This window comes from Fukomys damarensis, unplaced genomic scaffold (assembly GCF_012274545.1).
Source record: "Fukomys damarensis isolate Sample0158 unplaced genomic scaffold, DMR_v1.0_HiC HiC_scaffold_2, whole genome shotgun sequence".
NCBI lineage: Eukaryota > Metazoa > Chordata > Mammalia > Rodentia > Bathyergidae > Fukomys > Fukomys damarensis.
In genome coordinates this window covers 8,384,673-8,403,458 of record NW_022900914.1, presented here as the reverse complement: position 1 = coordinate 8,403,458, position 18,786 = coordinate 8,384,673, and the positions used below count along the sequence as shown (strand labels likewise).

General features: G+C 52.8%; 3 protein-coding genes across 6 annotated transcripts in view; 2 read left to right on the top strand and 1 right to left on the bottom strand.

Annotated features, from left to right (window-relative positions):
• The first annotated feature begins 1,591 nt into the window (after positions 1-1,591).
• On the top strand, positions 1,592-9,637 carry Preb (prolactin regulatory element binding). Of its 2 annotated transcripts, none has more exons than XM_019204636.2 (9): positions 1,592-2,119; positions 6,725-6,914; positions 7,082-7,308; positions 7,499-7,579; positions 7,699-7,823; positions 8,026-8,199; positions 8,347-8,419; positions 8,571-8,730; positions 8,905-9,637. In XM_019204636.2, exons 2-9 carry the CDS (start codon positions 6,806-6,808, stop codon positions 8,997-8,999), a joined length of 1,044 nt encoding a protein of 347 aa, XP_019060181.1. In that variant the 5' UTR covers positions 1,592-2,119; positions 6,725-6,805; the 3' UTR covers positions 9,000-9,637. The 2 variants fall into 2 exon arrangements, with proteins under 2 accessions (XP_019060181.1, XP_010603095.1); XM_010604793.3 differs by lacking the exon at positions 1,592-2,119 and adding an exon at positions 5,804-6,215.
• On the top strand, positions 2,130-5,955 carry Prr30 (proline rich 30). The gene is made up of 4 exons (XM_019204619.1): positions 2,130-2,245; positions 2,437-2,521; positions 3,473-3,741; positions 5,750-5,955. Exons 1-4 carry the CDS (start codon positions 2,170-2,172, stop codon positions 5,953-5,955), a joined length of 636 nt encoding a protein of 211 aa, XP_019060164.1. The 5' UTR covers positions 2,130-2,169.
• The window catches only part of Abhd1 (abhydrolase domain containing 1), an 18,967-nt gene continuing 9,779 nt past the window's right edge, over positions 9,599-18,786 (bottom strand). For 2 of the 3 annotated variants that reach the window (XM_010604792.3, XM_033763213.1), the window contains 9 exons: positions 16,197-16,317; positions 11,443-11,603; positions 11,084-11,266; positions 10,905-10,950; positions 10,671-10,783; positions 10,379-10,552; positions 10,217-10,265; positions 9,963-10,128; positions 9,599-9,842 (listed from right to left, as the gene is read on the bottom strand). In XM_010604792.3, coding sequence (XP_010603094.1) covers positions 9,649-9,842; positions 9,963-10,128; positions 10,217-10,265; positions 10,379-10,552; positions 10,671-10,783; positions 10,905-10,950; positions 11,084-11,266; positions 11,443-11,603; positions 16,197-16,295 — 1,185 coding nt within the window. In that variant the 5' untranslated portion in view covers positions 16,296-16,317 and the 3' untranslated portion in view covers positions 9,599-9,648. Of the gene's footprint in view, positions 9,843-9,962; positions 10,129-10,216; positions 10,266-10,378; positions 10,553-10,670; positions 10,784-10,904; positions 10,951-11,083; positions 11,267-11,442; positions 11,604-14,385; positions 14,667-16,196; positions 16,318-18,786 lie in introns of those variants that run through there. The other variant, XM_010604791.3, reaches the window with a different exon arrangement.

Below are 18,786 nucleotides of genomic sequence, written 5' to 3'. Positions count from 1 at the left end.
AAAAAAAAAAAAAAAAAAAAGAAGAAGAAAAGAAAATAAAGAAGATTAAAAAATGGGAAGACAGCTCATATTCACAGATTTGAAGACTTAATGTTCTTATGATAGCAGTGTTCCCCATACAGATATGCAGATTTAATGCTATCCTGGCTTTTTGTTGTTGCTGTTGCTTTGCAGAGACCAGTGTACGGCTCCCTGGATCCACATGGAAATGCAAGGGAGCTGAGCGGCCAAAACAACCTGGAAGAGGAAGAGCAAAGTTGGAGGCCTCACACTTCCCATTTCCAAAATATATGGCAAAGCTACAGTAATTAGGACTCTGGAGCACTGGCAGAAAGGTAGCCAGAAAGACAGTGGAATTGGATTGTGAATTCATCTCCAAGTCCTTACATTTAAGCAGAATAATACCTGCTCCCCTCCAAAAAAGTTTACTCTAAACTCTGTAATTTAGGATATGTTATGCTACAGGGGAAGAAGAAAGTAGGGTTGCTAATGAGCTGACTTTCAAATAGATCTTCCAGGATTATCTGGCCAGACCCAATGTGCTTACCAGACTCCTTAAAAGCTCAACAGTGAGGCAGAAATGCCGGGAGTCAGAGGGCAATGTGACCACGGAGGACGGACATGCAGAGGGGATGGCGCTGGCTGTGTCCACATAGGAGGAGAGGACAAACTAAGGAAAGTGTCAGTCCTAGTCCACTTTCTGTTGCAGTAACCAAAATATTGTTCCTCTGTCTGGGTACTTCATTTTTTTAAAAAAAGAGATTTATTTAGCTCACAGTTTTGGAGGTTGAAAGTCCAAGACTGGGTCTTCAGCCCCTGGTGACGGCCTCCTGAGAGACATCATAGCAGCAAAAATACATGCGGAAGGGACACCTCCACGACACAGGAAGCCAGAGACAGGTGGGGCCAAGCTTACTGGCTTCTAGCCACCCATTCCCAGGAGACAAAATCGGTACTAATCTCTTCCCAGAGAGATACCCCATGACCTTTGCACTGAGCTATATCCCCAGACCTTTTAAAAATCTTGAGTCTCACTACATCAGTGGGCCTGAACCTGTCATCCTCCTGCCTCGGCCTCCCAGAGTACTGGGATCACAGGTGTATGCCACCACACCTAGCAATGGTACAACCAGTCTTAGAGAGTTTGGGAGTTCTGCAACATGTTAAATACAGATTCATCATCTGACTGAACAGTTTTACTCCCCGGTATCTACTCAAGATAAATGAAAACACATGTCTACACAAAACATGCACAAGAATGTTCACAGCAGCATTATTCGTAATTGCCAAAAAAGAAAAACAGCCAAAATGTCTATCAAATAAAGAAAGGAATGGCCCAGTCACACAAAGGAACATTATTTGGCAATAAAAAAGGAACAAAGTTAAGATACGTAGTACTAATGAATGAACCTTTCACACACAAGAGGCCACTTACACGAACCATCCGCATTATGCAAATCCTTAAAAAGTAGATTTATGGTTTCCAGAGGCAGAGGGGAAGCGGAGAATGGTGAGAGACTGCTAATGGATACAAAATTGGGGAGATGGGGGAGGGGCAGAGAAAACACACTGAATTGGGGTGTATTAAATAGGTGAATTGTATGGCATGCAAATTATATCTCAGTGAAGGTGTTAGGAAAATGGTTATAAATTGCATCATAAGCCGTCTCGGTGATGAAGGTGAAACTGAGGCATTCGACAGTTCTGCCTGCTTCACAGTTTTGTCACAGACCAGCCCTGCAGAAGGCCCGAGTGAGGTTCTATGACATCAGCATCTGGCCTCTGTGACCCAGGCACCCACGCCCCCCGAAATGGGGCCTTCAGCTCCCACTGGGGGCCGCAAGACCGCCCCTTAGACTTGTCTCCGTCTCTCAGAGGCTTTTACCTGCTGGCCTTGCTGCTGCTGTGGCTGCTGGGTGTGGCACACCATCTGGGCCAGGGCCCGGGCGATCCAGACAACACCAACATTAGGGGGGACAGGTGGTCAGGGGACCAATGACTGGAGTCCAGGATGCTTGAAGAATCTCACAGTCCAGATTAGGAGGCCGAACACGGTCGCACACAGGACCTCTGGCTGGCTGCTGGAGGCACACGGCAACAGACAGAATCTGGGCTCAGGGTGAGTTCCGGGATAGACACCGGGGCGGAGGGAGCTGCAGTCACTGCTTGATGGCTCTGCTCGCCTCTCTGACAGGTCCCTTCTTCCCTCAGTGCTGTGAAACACGGCCCAGAGGAACCCTCACTGGTCAGAACCCACAAAGCCGGAACCCTCCCCTCTCTCCTCTAACTCCCTCCTCCCCTCTGTCCCCACTTTCACCTTCCCCGGAACATTTTGCCAGCTTTTCTGAGCCCCAAGGTGAAAAGCTTTTGGGGTTTAGAGCGTTGTCTTGAAACTGGGCACCCAATGCAGAGCTGTGGCCCTGTCTGTCTCTGCAGGTCCTGGGGCTGTGTGTTCTTCTCAGTCCCATCCAGACGATCACTGCTGCTCCCAGCTCCCAAGAGGCAGCGTTCGCGTTCTCCGGTGAGGGCTGACACAAAGATGTGAGAAGCCAGGCTTGGGCCAAGGCTTCCGCCTGAGCACTCTGAGGGCCGAGCAGAGCCACATACGAAGCCGGTGCCTCCTTGGCCTATGCCATCTGCGGCCACCCCGGTCTGGAGCCCCACAGCCCCCAGAAGACAGCATTGATGCCCGGACTCTGCTAGGATTCTAATCCCTGTCTGGTCGCCCAGTCCCTTCTGGGGTCAAGGCAATGTTGCCTCAAAACCAGGACCAGGTGCTGCTGCAGAACACATTCACTCCCGGGGGTCCCCCCTGGGGCCTCTCACAGCTAACCCCAACCTCCAGCCTTGTTCTCTGCATCATCCTCCCCCTTCCTCCCACCCACTGCTCTCCTCTTCCCCAAAGTCCCAACCCCCCTTCTCCTTTCCCCCACAGCCCCAATCTTCCGGCCCCCACTTCTCTGCTGATGCTAATTCCGACTTCACGCCACACCCCTGTTCTCCTCTCCCAAGTCCCCCCACTTTTTTTCACCAGAGCTACCCCTACATCTCCCTTCCACATTCCTCTTGTCCCCCAAACTACTACTGGCTCTACCCCTCTCCTCCTCTTACCCACTCTTCCTCTCCTCCCCAGCCCCAGCCTCGCCTCTCCTGGGGTCCGCTCTAACAGGCAGGCTTGGCACTGGTACAGGGGCCCTGGGTCCCCTGGGTGGTAGCAAGATGCATAGCGGGGGAGAGGAAGCCTGCAGAGTTCAGGGACCCAGGGGCCCTGGCTCAGGCCCTGGTGGCCCACCTGGGGTTGCGTCGCATCGCGCACGGCCTGCGGCTACTGCTTTTACAGCAGCTGTGGCTCGGCAGAACCATCCAGGCCCCAGCAGCTGTGGCTCGGCAGAACCATCCAGGCCCCAGTTGTAGAGTACCCCATATGCCTGTTGTGCCTCCAGCCCAGAAGTCCTTCTTGTCCTATCCCCAGGTACAGTACTGGACCCCGGCTGCTTGTCTTCCCGCAACTATTGCCTTGTGTGCCAGGCCAGGAATCTGGGCCACTCCGAATGGGCATCGGCTTTGGCCTCCGCCTGCCCATGGGCGAGGCCAGGGCCTTGAATCTATTACCAAAAAGAAGCGGGGGAGGAAGTAGGGCCTCAGGGCAAGGCCACTCAGTCCCCTTGGTGTCAAACACCAGCAGCCCAGGTCCCAGGGGCTCAGGCCCAGGCAGATCCAGCGCCCAGCATACCCTCCCAGGTCAGGAGCCTCAGGTCTGCAGGTCTTCAAACACCAGACTCCACCCTCCGAAGATCAGGACCTCTACCTCAGGCTGCAAAACAGGCCTCCCCAAAGCCCAGGCCATCTCCATCCCCAAAGTGGCCTACCTGTCCAGAGCCTTTTCTCGAAAAATTCCCATCCTAGTTCCAGAGCTACGGAGGGTCCCTGGAACTTCCCCTCCAAACCCTAGACCCTCCACCAGGCCCCAGGTCTCAGGGAGCCCCCGAGATACTCTGAAGGGCTGGCTGGCCGGAGGTCAGGTATGTTCTCCTGTCCTGAATCCTGGAAACCCCCTATGGAGTCTTCTCTCCCCCGGCTAAAGAGGACGAAGGGCACTGGAGGCCTCATTCAGCCTTCAGTGTGTCCAATAAAACCTGACCCTGCAAACCTTGTGTCTGTCCTGCTGAGCCCACAGAATTCATGGCTATAGCTACAAGGGTGCTAATCTCCAACAAGGCCCTGGGGTGGGGTATCAAAGGAAACAGAAGGGCTTAGGACAGCAGGTGCCTTTTCCAGAGGGAAAGGAACCCACAAGGCCCTAGGAACTGAGGTTCACAAGGGGCTCAGCCAGGCCCTTTATGGCTTAATTCAGTTCTGTGGGATAGACACTGGTGTCCCCAAAGATGAAGCCACAGGGCTTTGGGGTACTGAAGATGCTGCAGTCCTTGTGTCCTCACAGGGATTTCTAGTGCTTATCTGTAGGGAATCAAGGGACTCGTGCACAGATCAGAAACCCCAAGGTCCCCACAGGGTGTGGGTGTCAGGCAGAGAAAGTACCTGTCAGGGAACCCAAAATACATCATAGGCTATCAGAGGCTGCCACCCCTAAAGTTGCATGAGTGGAAATGTGAAAGGGACTAGAAGGAAATGGCAGGCTCTGCCAACATAAAGGATAGGTGTTGTTTGTTTTTTGGTACCAGGGATTGAACTCGGGTCCTTGAGCTTGTGAGGCAGGAGGAGGAACCACTGAGCTAAATCCCTGGATAGGTGTTGTATTAAGGTGTAGTGTGGTTTCTTTATACTGTAAAAAAAAAATTATTTAGTTAGCTTATGAGTCAGGCAGCTAGATAGTGGAAGGGCCTGAGTTAGAGTTGGGTGACAAGTCATACTGATAAAAAAGTCAGAACAGATAGTGAGCTAGGACTTTGGACAAAGAATGAACTCCCTCAGGCAATATGGGATGCAGCCCACTTCCTCCTAAAGCCATTCCTCATTAAATTCCTGAATTTTGAGGAGATTACAATGCAAGTTAACCAGTTTTCCCGAGATCCAGGTACTGGCAAACCCTAAAATTGAAGAACCAGGTTAAAACACTGAGTTCCAATTGGTCATTTTTAAATCCCCAGAGTCACCTGGGATAGGTGGCCACCAAAGGAATGAGCAATTCCTGTGCTGTTACCTATAATTAAGCTCTGACTGGGGCGAGATATTCTCAGTATTTCCAATAAAAACTCTCCTAACTTCCTCCTTTTGTTGGAGACTTCATTCCTCATTGTTGGCAGAACCAGAAGCCTGGTACTCACGGTATCAAAATAGTATTAGGAAACTGGGCCTGGGATTTGACACCAGGTTCATTCTGAATCCATGCTGCCTTTTTTCAGGAGCTGCAGGTTGTTTCAGGTACTCTCTGTGACCTTGGACTTCCTCTCAGGTGTAAAGGTTGCCCTTTTATCAGTTGGCTCATCGCTCCTGAGTGGGGACTGTTCTAAATGCAGGACTTATTACATTTATGTAAGTCTGACTGGGTTGCAGGTTGAGGCAGGAAGATCACAAGTTTAAATCCAGCACGGACAATTTAGCGAGACCCTGTCTCAAAATAAGGGGCGGGACGGGGCTGTGTTACTGGGAACGTAGCTCAGTGCGATCTCCACTACGGAAAAATAAAACAAAAAGTTAAAAGGGGCTGGGGATGCAGCCCAGCGTGAAGGCCCTGGGTTCAATTACCAAGGAACCAACACACACACCTTCAACAATCTTCACTAACTAGCTCCACCCCCACCCTACCCGACCCCACCCCCGAACAAAGAGGGCGGGTCTGACGTCACAAAGGGCGGAGAAGAAGATTCGGTGCCAGGGCTCTGTGACCCGCTAGTGCTGACGCGTATCGGCGTCCTGCGCCTGCGCGGAGAGCCGCGAGGGGAGACGCGTGCGCTCTACGCACCCTGGAAACCAAGTCAGACAGTTTGGGGCTGAGACGCGGGCTTCTGCGGGTGGCTGGAGTTGTTGCAACCCAGCAGGAGTGAAAGGGGTCCCGGCGGCGGGAACGGGAACGGGACAAGTTCAGCAGCTGCTGGGGCAGTGAACGCGCGGCGGGCGGGATGGGCCGGCGTCAGGCTACGGAGCTATACCGGGCCCCGTTCCCCTTGTACGCGCTTCGGGTGGACCCCAGCGCGGGGCTGCTCATCGTAGCGGGCGGAGGAGGCGCCGCCAAGACCGGCATAAAAAATGGAGTGGTGAGAGCGCGGGGCCACCGGGGCCAGGGCACGGCGCGGGCTGAGGGCGATTCCGGGTTGACGGGTGGCTGGGTGAGCCGCACCCCAGCTTCGGGTCCGGGCGCCCGGGCGCGGAGAGTGGCTGAGGGACTCCGGAGTTAGAGCTGCACACCGGCCGCGCAGGTCGGACGTCTGAGCTCGACCTGGAGAGCAGCTCTAGGCGCTTGTCCGGCTCTCTTCAGGAAGCACATATATTCTGTCTGCGCTCCAGCTGCGGCGAGTGGTGCATCTGGCCCTTAGGCTAGGTTCTTTAAAAGTGTTCTGAGCTTCATCCTGCCGATCTATAAACCGGAGGATAATGATCCCTGCTTCCTGTACAGATTGGGGACCAAATAAAAGATAGGAGGCTCAGGACAGCCCTGCGAACTAGAAATGTGCAGTAAGCCAAGGGATAAAGCATCAGACTAGGAGGTGAGTTTGCCTTGATCTGCTCTCTCTGCACCCCTGAACTTTGCTTGCCTCTCTCACAGCATTTTCTGCGGCTAGAACAGATTGATGGGCACCTGAGCGCCTCCTTGCTGCACTCTCATGACACAGAGACACGGGCCACCATGAACCTGGCACTGGCTGGTGACATCCTTGCTGCAGGGCAGGATGCTCACTGTCAGCTCCTGCGCTTCCGGGCCCATCAGCAGAAGGGAAGCAAGGCAGAGAAGGCAGGTGAGAAGCTTGTGGGGGGGGGGTTAGATGAGTAAGAGCGTGAAAGAGCAGGACAGGAAGTGGGGTCGTGGTGGCAGCTACGCGCTGGAAATACACCTGCCCTGTACAAAGGGACCAGTGCCCCTTAATGTAGAAGACTGGATCCTGGCAAGCTGTTTGTTTTGCAGGTTCCAGAGAGCAGGGGCCTCGACCAAGAAAGGGGGCAGCCCCGGAAGAGAAGAAATGGGGAGCTGAAACCCATCGTGACGGGGCAGAGCTCAAAGTAGAGAACCTGAAGGCGGTGCAGACAGACTTTGGCCTGCAGAAAGATATACTGCAGAAAGTTGTGTGCTTCAACCATGATAATACCCTGATTGCCACTGGAGGGACAGATGGCCACATTCGTGTCTGGAAGGTACGGTTTTAGGGGTCAGGAGAGATGCATGTCAGTACAAAAAGTCAGGAAGTGGGAGAATCTGAACTTTAGTTCTGGGAAACTTGTGAGTGGCCGTTAGATGAGAAGATGATAAAAGAGGTGTAGGAAGCATAGTGCTCTTGCTGCCGTCCTGGTCTAACCATGGTGCATGCTGGTGGCTTGGCTGTAGGTACCCAGCCTGGAGAAGGTTCTGGAGTTCAAAGCCCATGAAGATGAGATTGAAGACCTGACTTTGGGGCCTGATGGCAAGGTGAGGTGGTGGGTTCTGAGAGGGGGGTGCAGAAAAGAAAAAGGAGGTGCTAATGCTGTCTGTGTAGCAAATAGATCCTCTAACCTTCCATCTTTGGAATCTTTATTCCTGGCTACTAGTTGGTAACTGTAGGCCGGGACCGTAAGGCCTTCGTGTGGCAGAAAGATCAGCTAGTAACACAGTTGCACTGGCAAGAGAACGGACCCAGCTTTTCTAACACACCTTACCGCTACCGGGCTTGCAGGTATGGAGACCTATGGGCTGGTTGAAAGAGGCACAGCGCAGCTGTGATGGAGGAGTGGGAACAAGTGGGGGGAGGGGGGACTGGGGAGGACTGTGGTCTCGTTGGTGTCACCCCAGGCCTAACCAGGGTGCAGCAGGGCAGCAACCTCTGAGGAAGGCTGGGCAGGACCCTGGAGCTGAACAGCCCTTCACCCGGCCCCCAGGTTTGGGCAGGTTCCAGACCAGCCCTGTGGGCTGCGACTCTTCACAGTGCAGATCCCCCAGAAGCACCTGCAGCAGCACCCGCCCTGCTACCTCACAGCCTGGGACACTTCCACCTTCTTGCCCCTTCGGACTAAGTCCTGTGGCCATGAAGTAATCTCCTGCCTCAGTGTCAGGTGTGAGACAATGTGGGCCTGGCTGGGTAGAGGGTACCTGGGGGAGCTTGGAAAGGAGTCCTGCCCGGGTGCCCAGGGACAACTGTTGGTAAGTGAAGGTGGCTGCCCGGGCTTCTAGGACAGTGAGCACTTTGTTGTTTGTTACAGTGAATCGGGCACCTTCCTAGGCCTGGGCACGGTCACTGGCTCTGTTGCCATCTACATAGCTTTCTCTCTCCAGGTAATGGGTGGAGGTGGGCACAGCCCCGTGGGAGGCCTGCAGGCCTGCCCTGCCCTGTGTGTACAGGAAGGGAAGACTGCTGGGGTGCAGAGCATGTTTCCAAAAAGTGTCCAGTTGTGCCTTCCCTTACTACTTTCCTTCCTGCCCTCAGCGCCTCTATTACGTGAGGGAGTCTCATAGCTTTGTGGTGACGGATGTGGTCTTTCTACCTGAGAAAGGTCGTGGACCAGAGCTTCTCGGGTCCCATGAAACTGCCTTGTTCTCTGTGGCTGCGGACAGTCGCTGCCAGCTGCACCTGCTGCCCTCACGGCGTGAGTAGTTGGGGTGGGAGCTACCACCCCACCTTTGGCTGTAGCAGACACATCCCTGGAGAAGAGCTTGCCAGTTCCCAGCCATCCCTCTGCCCTTCCTTAAATCCAGTGGGTCCAGGGCTCTGGTCTTCAGTGACGCCCCTCTGTGGCTCACTTCTTTTTCCGCACCTGCAGGGAGTGTTCCTGTGTGGCTGCTGCTCCTGCTATGTGTCGGGCTCATCGTCATGACCATCCTGCTACTGCAGAGTGCCTTTCCAGGTTTTCTTTAGCCTTCCTGCTCTCTGGGAATCAGGCATGGACACTGCCACCGTCCAGAGGAGAGTGGAGACCTGGACTCCTACTGCTCACCTCACTTGGGCCTACAACTGAGACTGCCTGTGATGAGGGGCAGGGCCTGCCCTTCTCAGTTAATGCTTGGCTGTGGCCCTCCCTGAGTCTGGTCCTGAGGGCCCTACATTCGTCACCTGTGGATCCACCCAGGATAGTGGTGTTTGAAGCCAGACCGCACTACCTGCCTCCTTCCTTTTGTCCACCAGAGGCTCCAAAGCTGAACGTGCCCTTCTCCAGAAACATGAAGATGTCCAAGAGCCTGGAGGCACTGCTATCCTTCCTGCAGACACAATCAGTTACTCCTCCTCCCCTTACAGTCTTCACATGAAGCTCCTGGCTTTTGCTGGGAAGAGGACTGGCCTGGCCCTTGCTGTTAGGGCGTAGAAGGGCAAGAAAGGTGACTCAGGTAGTAATCTGTGGGTTCAGATGGGCCGCACCGAGCCAGCCCGGCTAAATACACAGTAAGCCCCTGGATCATCTATCCCAGACTTAAGGAAAGGGAAAATGAACCTCAGCCCAATAGGCAGGAAGGGTTGATTATTTAATAAACAAGGGAAAACTGAGCTGAGACCCCAAATGGTACACTTGTCAGCTCTTTCTGTCCCCAGAGGCGAGCAGCTCCTCTGGGTGCTGGAAGATGGCTCTGGCATACTGGTGCAAGAGGCGGCTCATGTAACAGTGCTGCCAGGGCAGCAGCCCTTCCAGGAAGCCGATGTGACCACCACGAGCTGTGATGAGCAGAGCAACATGGGCAGAGTGTTGGGCAGCCTGTAGGGGAAAGGCTGGGAGGCGGTCAGAGAGGAGGTCAGGAACCTGGCCCCTGGTAAGGACCCAGGCTCTCTCCACTTGTACCTCACTGTCCACTTTCCAGGGCCCCAGGCCTTCTGACTCCGGGTGCTCACCATGGACTGGGGAGAAGGGGTCATCTGCTGCATTGAGGCAGAGCACAGGGAGCTGGATGGCATCTACCTTGTGTTTGGGGCTTGATGCTTGGTAGTAGGCAACCCAATCTTGATACCCAAAGGCTACAGATGTGTAGCGCGCATCAAGCTGGCGGATTGTGCGGGCCTGTGTGGCAGAGGTAGTAGAGTCTGAGATAAAGAACAGGAAGAAGGTGGGAGACCTTCTGGAGCAGGGAGATGGTGAAAGATGATACCTGCAGGACAAAGTCTACATCCACCAACTTCCCAATCGTCTTTCTGTTTCTGGAAGAAAGTACATCCCGGTTTGTCTTGACTCCTGCATCTGACCCAAAGCCGTGGCCTCTCGTACTGAGGAGGCCCAGGTGACAACATACCTGGTCACTGGGCAAGCCTACCTGTCCACAAACCGGCAGAGCGCAGCAGTGATGCGCTTGTTGAAGAGCAGCGAGTTCAAGGGGGTCTCCAGGGAGCGGGCCGTCTCGAAGGAATCCCAGCACACAGACAGAGTCAGTCCTGCCACCAGCCCTGCAGCCTTCCCGCTCTGTGCCAGGTAGTTCAGCAACAGTATCCTGCAAGATTGGTGAAGAGCCACGAGAGAAGCATTGGTATGAGTGAGTCAGGAGGAGAACAGGACACAGGGAAACAGGAGGAAGGCTGGGCTCTGGGTTAAGCCCGGGCCACCATTACCCTCCGAAAGAGATGCCCACGGCCAGCAGTGGAGCTTGAGGGTAGCGGTGCTTTATGTGGTTCACGGCCATCTCTAGATCTTCAGTATAGGTGGCACAATAAGCCCTGTGGGTCTGAGGGCAAACGGGATTGGAGAGGCGGGGAAGGGAGGGAGGGAAAGTAGGCAGGTAAAGCCCCAGGGCCAAGATCTACGGGGAGTGCGTACAGAGCCACGTGAACAAGGAGGTCACTCACCAGCAGCTCTTCCCCACGGCAGCCTCGGTTATTAAATACAGCAGCCCTGGGGTACACACAGGTATGTCAGCCAGGCCCTCCCCACAAGCCCCCGCTAGAGTACCACATCGGGGTCAAATGGACTTCTCCCCCTAACACGTCTTCAGGCACCCCTACTCCTGGGCTGTGTCCACCCTCACCTGTAGCCATCCCTCAAGGCTTGGTCAACCAGGTGCAAGATGTAAGTCTCCTGGCTGTTGCCACTAATGCCAGGAAGCAGCAGCACAATGGGCTGAGTGGTGGGGTCAGAGTAGTGACTGTTGTTGGGCTGCTCGGCCCAGTCTAGCAGGAACTGGCCCCCATCTGGGGTTTGGAGGACTTCACTGGGGTTTGGGAGAGGAGAGCACACATGATCCTATTAGGAATTTGATACACTTCAAGGGTTCACCTCCTGCCTCCCCCACACGGAAGTCCTGCAGCTTACCTCAGCAACACCTGAAGACACGCTTTCTGTGCTACATACTGGAGTTTCACATTTACCTGCCTGTCCCCTTCTTACCTCCAGTAAGAGACTAGTGGCTGGGACTGCACAAAGACACGAAAGATGGTTTGCAGCCGTCCCTCAAAACACCATAATGTGGGGTAGAAAGTCTCCACAGTGATGGGACAGTGTTGCTTCAGGAAGCTCAGAAACTGGGGCCCAGCCACCAGGTGAGGCCTCTGTAATCACACAGCAGAATCTGCCTCACTCCCCTGATTTTTGCCCCAAGACAGTGAGCCACCCAATGCCAAAGGGTAAGTGACTTCCCTTCCCAGACAGATGCTGCACTGTCAGAAGAGTGAGATCCTGGGCACAGCTCAGCCTGGATGGCCAGGTCACCGCTACTAACAGAGCCACAAAAACGCCAGCTCTGGAGTGTCACCTTTCTAGAAGTGACTGGGCACTGCTTCCCCTGCTCTGCCTGTCCCTGCCTCAGACCCAGCTGGGAGGGGACAGGTCATAGAAACAGTGCCTGGTGGAGGAGCTGAGTTCTGGACAAGAAATGCAGCACCATCCAATCCAGGAGCTCTGCCTTGCAGGCGAGTCATCTGCAAGGTCACCTTCCTGTGACACTGGCTTCTCCTGATGTGAGTACCCCACTCTCCACAAATTCCCACAAGGGCTTTCTACCAGGGTTCTCGTTTTTTTCCTACATGTGGGGCCTGCTGTTAGATCATGCTCTACAGGAGCACTATCCCTGATGTGAACACACTGCTTCGTGCCAACTCGGGGAAAGGTAATGGCGATGGGGTAACACGAACAGATGAGGTCAGTGGGCGCAAAGCCCAGACTTTGAACTTCTCTGCTTTCTGAAAGAGGGCCTAGGTGAGAAGCCTGCAAGTCAGAGGGCCACAGTCTCAAGAACAGAAATTACATTTCCAAGGAACTTGGGCACCAGATTCTTATCTTTTCTTCCTGAAACCTTAAAGGAGCCAGGCAAATAACAGAGGCCAAGTTAATACTGTGGCTGTTGGGCGATGTGCCCTGGACCCTGATCCTTACTCCCTGGGATATCAGCATGTGTGCTACATGCAGTCACTGTGCTAAGCCCAACCTTAGGTAAGATACAAGTGACAAAATTGTGACTATTACAGGTCAACTAGTTTGTCCAGAATCACCCAAAAAGGCAAGCAAAAGGCAAGGCAGAATCAATAATTATATCACCACTAATCCTTGTAGAAAAATGTCCTGTGTGCTCATTGTGTTGTAGGCTTTGTGCTTAGCACATACTCATCTGTGAGGCAGGTCCTATGGTCCCTCAGTACGAAGAGGTTTGAATGTTGAATAACTTGTTGAAGGGCAGGAAATGTCCCACAGCTTGTGTGTGGCAGCTGAAGATTCACACCCAGGCCTGTGTCTCTAGCACTGTGCCACTTCATCACCTGCACTCTGCTGCCTCCTAACTGCCAAGAGGTCAAGCTCCTCTCAGTTTATTAAACTGTGGGTCAAATCGCTCAGCAGTGTATAACAAGGGTAATGCATTAGTGCCTAGGTTCGACTTGCGTAAGTTACCTTCATGTACCTCTAGCACAGTGTTTCCTGGCTCACTCCTGAGAATTATTAGTGAGACACTATCGGTGTCTGGATAAATGTGTATTAATCCATGGCCATGTCGGACGGCCCAGGTTCCATGTCCTCCAGGATAGTACCTTTCCTGCATTTTAGGCAGTGTATAGAAGTCAAGAAAATGTTTGGTGAATAAAGTGGCAGCAGATCTGGCTTCCGTTTGGCTCTTGCAAGTAAAGGACAATGTGAGTTCAGGACAGGTCTGGTCTAAAGTGACTAACTTCAAATTTGATGCATAAGGCGAGGCTTACAAAGTATTGTTAGATTTGGACTTTTAAACTTTATTAAGGGAGAATATTTAGGTGGTGGAGATTGAATGCAAAATAAACACATACTGTACCACTGTGCCATATCCCAAACCCTGACTTAATTTATAAGCCATACCAATGTAGAAAGCTTTGAAAATATAGAAAAGTCTAGGCAACACTAAAATCTCCCATAGGTCTTATAAAAATCTTTCGGTACTAGGGATTGAATCCAGGGCCTCCTACATGCTAAGCTTGTGTTCTACCACTGAACTACACTCTCCCCTACCCAAACTATTTGGGTTTTTTTGGAGACAGGTCTTGCTGTGTTGATCAAGATAGTCCAAACTTGGACTCCAGCGATCCACCCTCCTCAGTCTCCCCGGGAGCTGGGACTCCAGACTTGTGCCCAGTTTCTGCACCAGGGGTGGAACTCGGCCCTTGCACTCGTGAGGCAGGCGACCGCACCACTGAGCCAAACCCCCCGGCCCTCCGGCAAGTCTTTTTAAAGAATTAAGTCAGTAGTTTTCTTGTTGGATTCAGCTGCCTAAAACCAATTTTAATTAAAAGCTTTAGCTTTTCCTAGATATGTAATTATATATTTATGTAAATGTCAAACATTTCCAAATTGATCAAAACCAGCCTCTTCAGAATTTCTCAACACTCCAGAGTCTAGACCTTAAAACAGGGCTGAATGCACAAGCCCAGTTACAGTTATTCATCAGTCCCAAGTGAGACACAACATTCAGTCAGCGCTCAAGAGAGCAAGGTCCTACTAAGTTGAGGGAGGTTGGTGTTGAGTTGGCCACCACCACAGAGGCCCCAGGTTCTATCATTAGGTGCAGCCAATGAGAAATTCAGCTAGATCACCTAAAAAGAAGGAAAGCAGAGGGTTCACATCTGGCACCTCAGGATGCCTTCCACATTACATGGGGCAGCACCCTTCTGGTGCCCCAATGGTCCAGCTGGCATAGGGAGATGCAGAGGGGAAGCAAAGAAGCGACTCTCCAATAGGTGATAATAGCAACTTTCACTGGGGAGGGAGACCCAATCATCCAAGCTTTCACAAAGCGTTCGAGCCCAGGCTAAGTCTGTCCCATACCCCAGAGTACCCCAAACCCACCGGTCACAACACTAGGTCCGCACCCACCTGGGGCACACATGCCCAGTAGTAGCCCAAGTAGAGGGCGACGCCAAGAGCCAAGAGCAGAGAGAAGGTCTCTGTCCAGGTGCTGTTCTGGGGGCTCAGGGAAGAACTCAGCATCTTCTGTACAGGGGAGAACCCCAATCCCAGGCTCACGGCGGTCTCCAGCCGGCGAACTTCGACTCTTCCGCCCGCAGGTTGCCGCCGGCCCGCCCCCTTCACGCCATTGGTCTGCCTGTGCGGGTTCCGCCCCCGATGCCGCCCCGCCCACCAGTTCCGCGATGGGAGTGGCCGGAGGCGGGGCTAGGAGGCGGAGGAGCTGAGCCGGCTTCCAGCGTGGTGTTCACCCGGGAGGCTACCATTTGCCATTTCCTGACTCCCGCCCTCCCCAGTCTCCCGCTTTCCCTGCACAGGTACGAGGGTGCAGCCCAAGGACGAACAGCCTCGCCCACAGCTGCCATCTTGGTGCAGGCCGCCTCCCCTTCTGCAAACTTCCTCTGCGATGGATGAATCAGATAGATGGCTTCCTCAAGAATTCCCAGACTACGAGTTGGACAAGCATAGGGCTCAGTCCTCCTGTGGGGATATGCCGCTCTGTTACGCAGAGTACAGCCGTTCACAGTGACCGTTACACTGAACACAGCCACTATCCAATTGTTACACAGTCCGAATTTACATTCTCAGTTTTCAGCTGCTCCGTGGGGACACTGCACCCAGGCAGGCTCCCACAGGGTCTCGCACAATCCCTTCCCTGCCAGCGGTGGTCATGAACTAACTCCATTTTGTCCCTCTCTGATTCCATTCCCCACTTCCCCTTTCTGAGCCACTCTCTTGCAGTCACCTGGGATTCCAAGAGCTACACCTCTGGCTGCTGAACATCCCCCAAGCAACAGCAAGCCTCCTCGCAGAACAGATCGGCCCATGATCATATTATAGACAGCTAAGTCAGATAGAAGCTAATAGGCAGTCAGAAAGGGATAGGGCCCTGGAAGGGGTCAGTGGAAAAGATGAGACGCACATCAAAATTGTGGCTGAAGACAGACCTGAAGAGAGCCAGGACTGTGCACCCTTTCTAGAGATAAACTGCAGCTGGAGATTACAATGTAATTAGCACCACCTGGTCCAGTGGGCTCAGACATGGAGGTGGGTGACAGAACACCCTGACCTCCCATCCCTTTCCGAGAAGGCCCTTGTTCTTTGTACAGCAGAAGTTACAGATGAGCTAAAGTCATTGATGCCCACCTTATTGCTTCCCTACTGATCAATCAATATTAGCCAAGTAACTATACTCAGAATCCCATAGGGTGATTATAGCTTAGTTATCCAAGTCGTGATTTTGTGTATAAATTAACCCTGGATGAAGAGGCTTGGTTGTAATCCACTTTCAGGACCCCTCCTGTCTCTCAGTAGCTTTCTGTCAATAAACTTTTTCCACTTATAACTCCTCTGTCCTCAGATCCATTCTTCAGTTTTGAGAGACACACACTCTTGGCACCATCCGGCATCTAACAGGTTGGGAGTTATTTCCCCATGATAAGACTGCCTCTCCGATCAGGAGCGGTGACTTCATGACTGGAGCCAAGGATGCACCGTCCTCAGCAGGACAGGTGAACCCACCTGGGAATCAAACTGCCCCTCAAGGGGCGAGGGCTTTCCTGGAGATTCTCAGAGCCAGGCCTGAGATAACCCAGAGTTACCTACTTTGTCAACTGCAAAATCCATAGCTATGCTAACCCCAACCCTTGCCCTTATTCCCTTTTTCTGTAAAACTTCCACATTCCGGTCATGCCCTTGAAAACAGAACTTGAACACGCTACCTGTTTTTCACGTTGCCATGATGATCGAGGCTCCTTCCTGTCTCTTTGATCGGCATGTTGGGACAGGCAGCCTGGTACATGGGGATCTTTAGAGTCCATCAAGGCTTTCACCCTGAACCTCCTGTAACAGTCGCACAACAGAGACTTTTCTCACCTGTGTGGCACTGTCTCCATTGGGATCTAGGAATAAGGAACGTAGGAGAGCAACGGCTTTTGCCTGACTGCAGATTATCATCTGGGAGGTATGCCCAGGTGCTGCCCCTGACACAGCTGATCTGGAGAAGAGCTGGGTGTTGATGTGTGTGTACCACGATGCATGATGTAAGAGCTTTCTAGGAAATTCAGCTGTGTACTCAAGGTTGAACCCCTGCAATGGGAGTGATGCTAGAAGGGAAGTACTAGCTGCCATGGAGCACTAACGATGATGACGCCCAAACTTCATGAGGGAGGAGATAAAAAAAAAAAAAAAAAGAGTAGGAGTTTCCTGGGCAAGTGAGAGGCAGGAGCACTACTCTGGGATAAGCAAAGGCCTGGAAATTTCTTAAAGGAGTTAAAAGAAATTTGGAGCGGAGAGCGCATGGGCGGTCAAGGGCCAGGTGGTGAGCAGCTGTAGAAAGAGTTAGCATCTGGGCCGGGGATTAAGCTCAGTGGTGCTGCCCTACATGCCTGGCAAGCTCAAGGTCCTGAGTTTGATCTCCAGTTTAGAAAAAACACAAAAAGAAAGCACTGGGGATTTGGCTCAGTGGCACCATGCCTGCCTTGCAAGTGCAAGGTCCTGAGTTCAATCCCCAATACCAAAAAAAAAAAAAAAAAAAAAAAAAAGAAAAGAAAGAAAGAAAGAAAAGAAAAGAGCATTTATCCTGAGGGTGAAGGAAAGAGGGATGGGTGACATGATCAGCCTTCTGTTTTAGAAGACCTTGTCGGGCTACTGCCTGGACTGGGGGTGGCCCAGGGAGAGAAGTGAAGATCTTCAACACAGGAAGCAGAGTGGCAGGATGCAGTGGTAGGCTGGAGACGGGGCAGAAGGGAGAATACTGATGACCAGGTTTCTGACTGCACAGATGCATGGATGTCCATCTGTGGGATGGGAAAGGTCCCTCCTTTCATACCATAACAATGGGGGTTCAGTTTCAATACACAAATCATGGGAGTCATTTAGATCGTACCAGTGTTCTTCCTGTATGTGTGTCCCGATACTGGGAATTGAACTCCGGACCTTGCACTTGCCAGGCAGCTGTGGTCCCGCTGAGCTACATCCCCAGCCTAAATTTCTCCTTTTGATATGGACACCAGTTTGGATTCAGGGCCTACCCTACCCCAGTATGGCCTGATCTTAATGAATTACATCTGCATTGATCATACTTCCAAATCAGGTCACATCTGAGGCACTGAGGTTAGGACTTCAACATATCGAATTTGGAGGACACGGCTGAACCCTAACAGGTAGTGGTGGAAGCTATGTGAGCAGGTGATATATTGGGATAGGGGGCCAAACCTGCAGTTTTAGGAACCCCAGATGGGCAGGGAGGAGAGTACCCCGAGGACTCTAGTGCACGAAGGAAAGTGAGCAGACAGAACCAGAGAGGGAGGAGTGATTGGAAACCACTGGGTGCCAGGATGCAAGGGGCCAGCTCGGCAGCACTCCCCACAGGAAGGGGGACAGGTGAGAGTGGCTGGTTTGGGGACAGAAGCTGGTGATAGGTTCTGATGGAGAGGTGGGGGTGGAAGATTCTAAGACACTTGAGGTCACTTGAAGACCCAAGTACTTGGGCCAGTGGATGAGGATGAAGTTAGTCTGGAGCCACTGAGACAAAAAAGCCACAGCCACACAATTGCAACACTGTGCTGTGGAACAACCTCCACGGTGGCCCTCTGCCGCCTGCCCTCCCCTCTCATGGGGCCACCCCTCAGCAAGGTGGTCCCAGCCACAGAGAGCCCCTCACTGGGAACCAGCTTCTGAAGCGTGGTGTCACTGGCAAGGCACATACCACGGTGGGATGAGGTCACAGTCTCCTGGCACAGTACTGCCACTGCCCCACACTGCCACACACCTAGACACGCACGCAGCAGGCATCCTCCCTCAAGCCCGTACTGTCACTCTGCACACAGAGCCATGCAAAATACCCCCGAACGTGTCACAGGTCCCTCCGACCCATCACTGCACCACCAATCATAGTCCTACGTGCTGACAGCGAGCTCCGTTTTCTTTTGTCACTCCCACCCAGTTCCCTGGGGAGCAGCCAGTGGCACCCGCAGAATGACTGCAGTTAAACATTCTCCTCACACGCACCAGCCTCACCGTCTCTATGTCTCTCTGGTGTAACCTGGCATCTACAGTGCACCCGTGTCATCCCAGCACTCTGGGAGGCTGAGGCAGAGGGATCACAAATTCAAGCTCAGCCTGGGCAGCTTAGGGATTTAGTGTCTTAAATAATAAATAGTAAATACATGGGGATATATCCCAGTCCAAAAGCCTTGGGTTCAAGCCCTAGTGCAAAAACTAAAGCTCTCTCTGTCTCTCTCTACACACACGCGCGCGCGCACGCACACACACACACACACACACACACACACACACACCCCAAGCCGG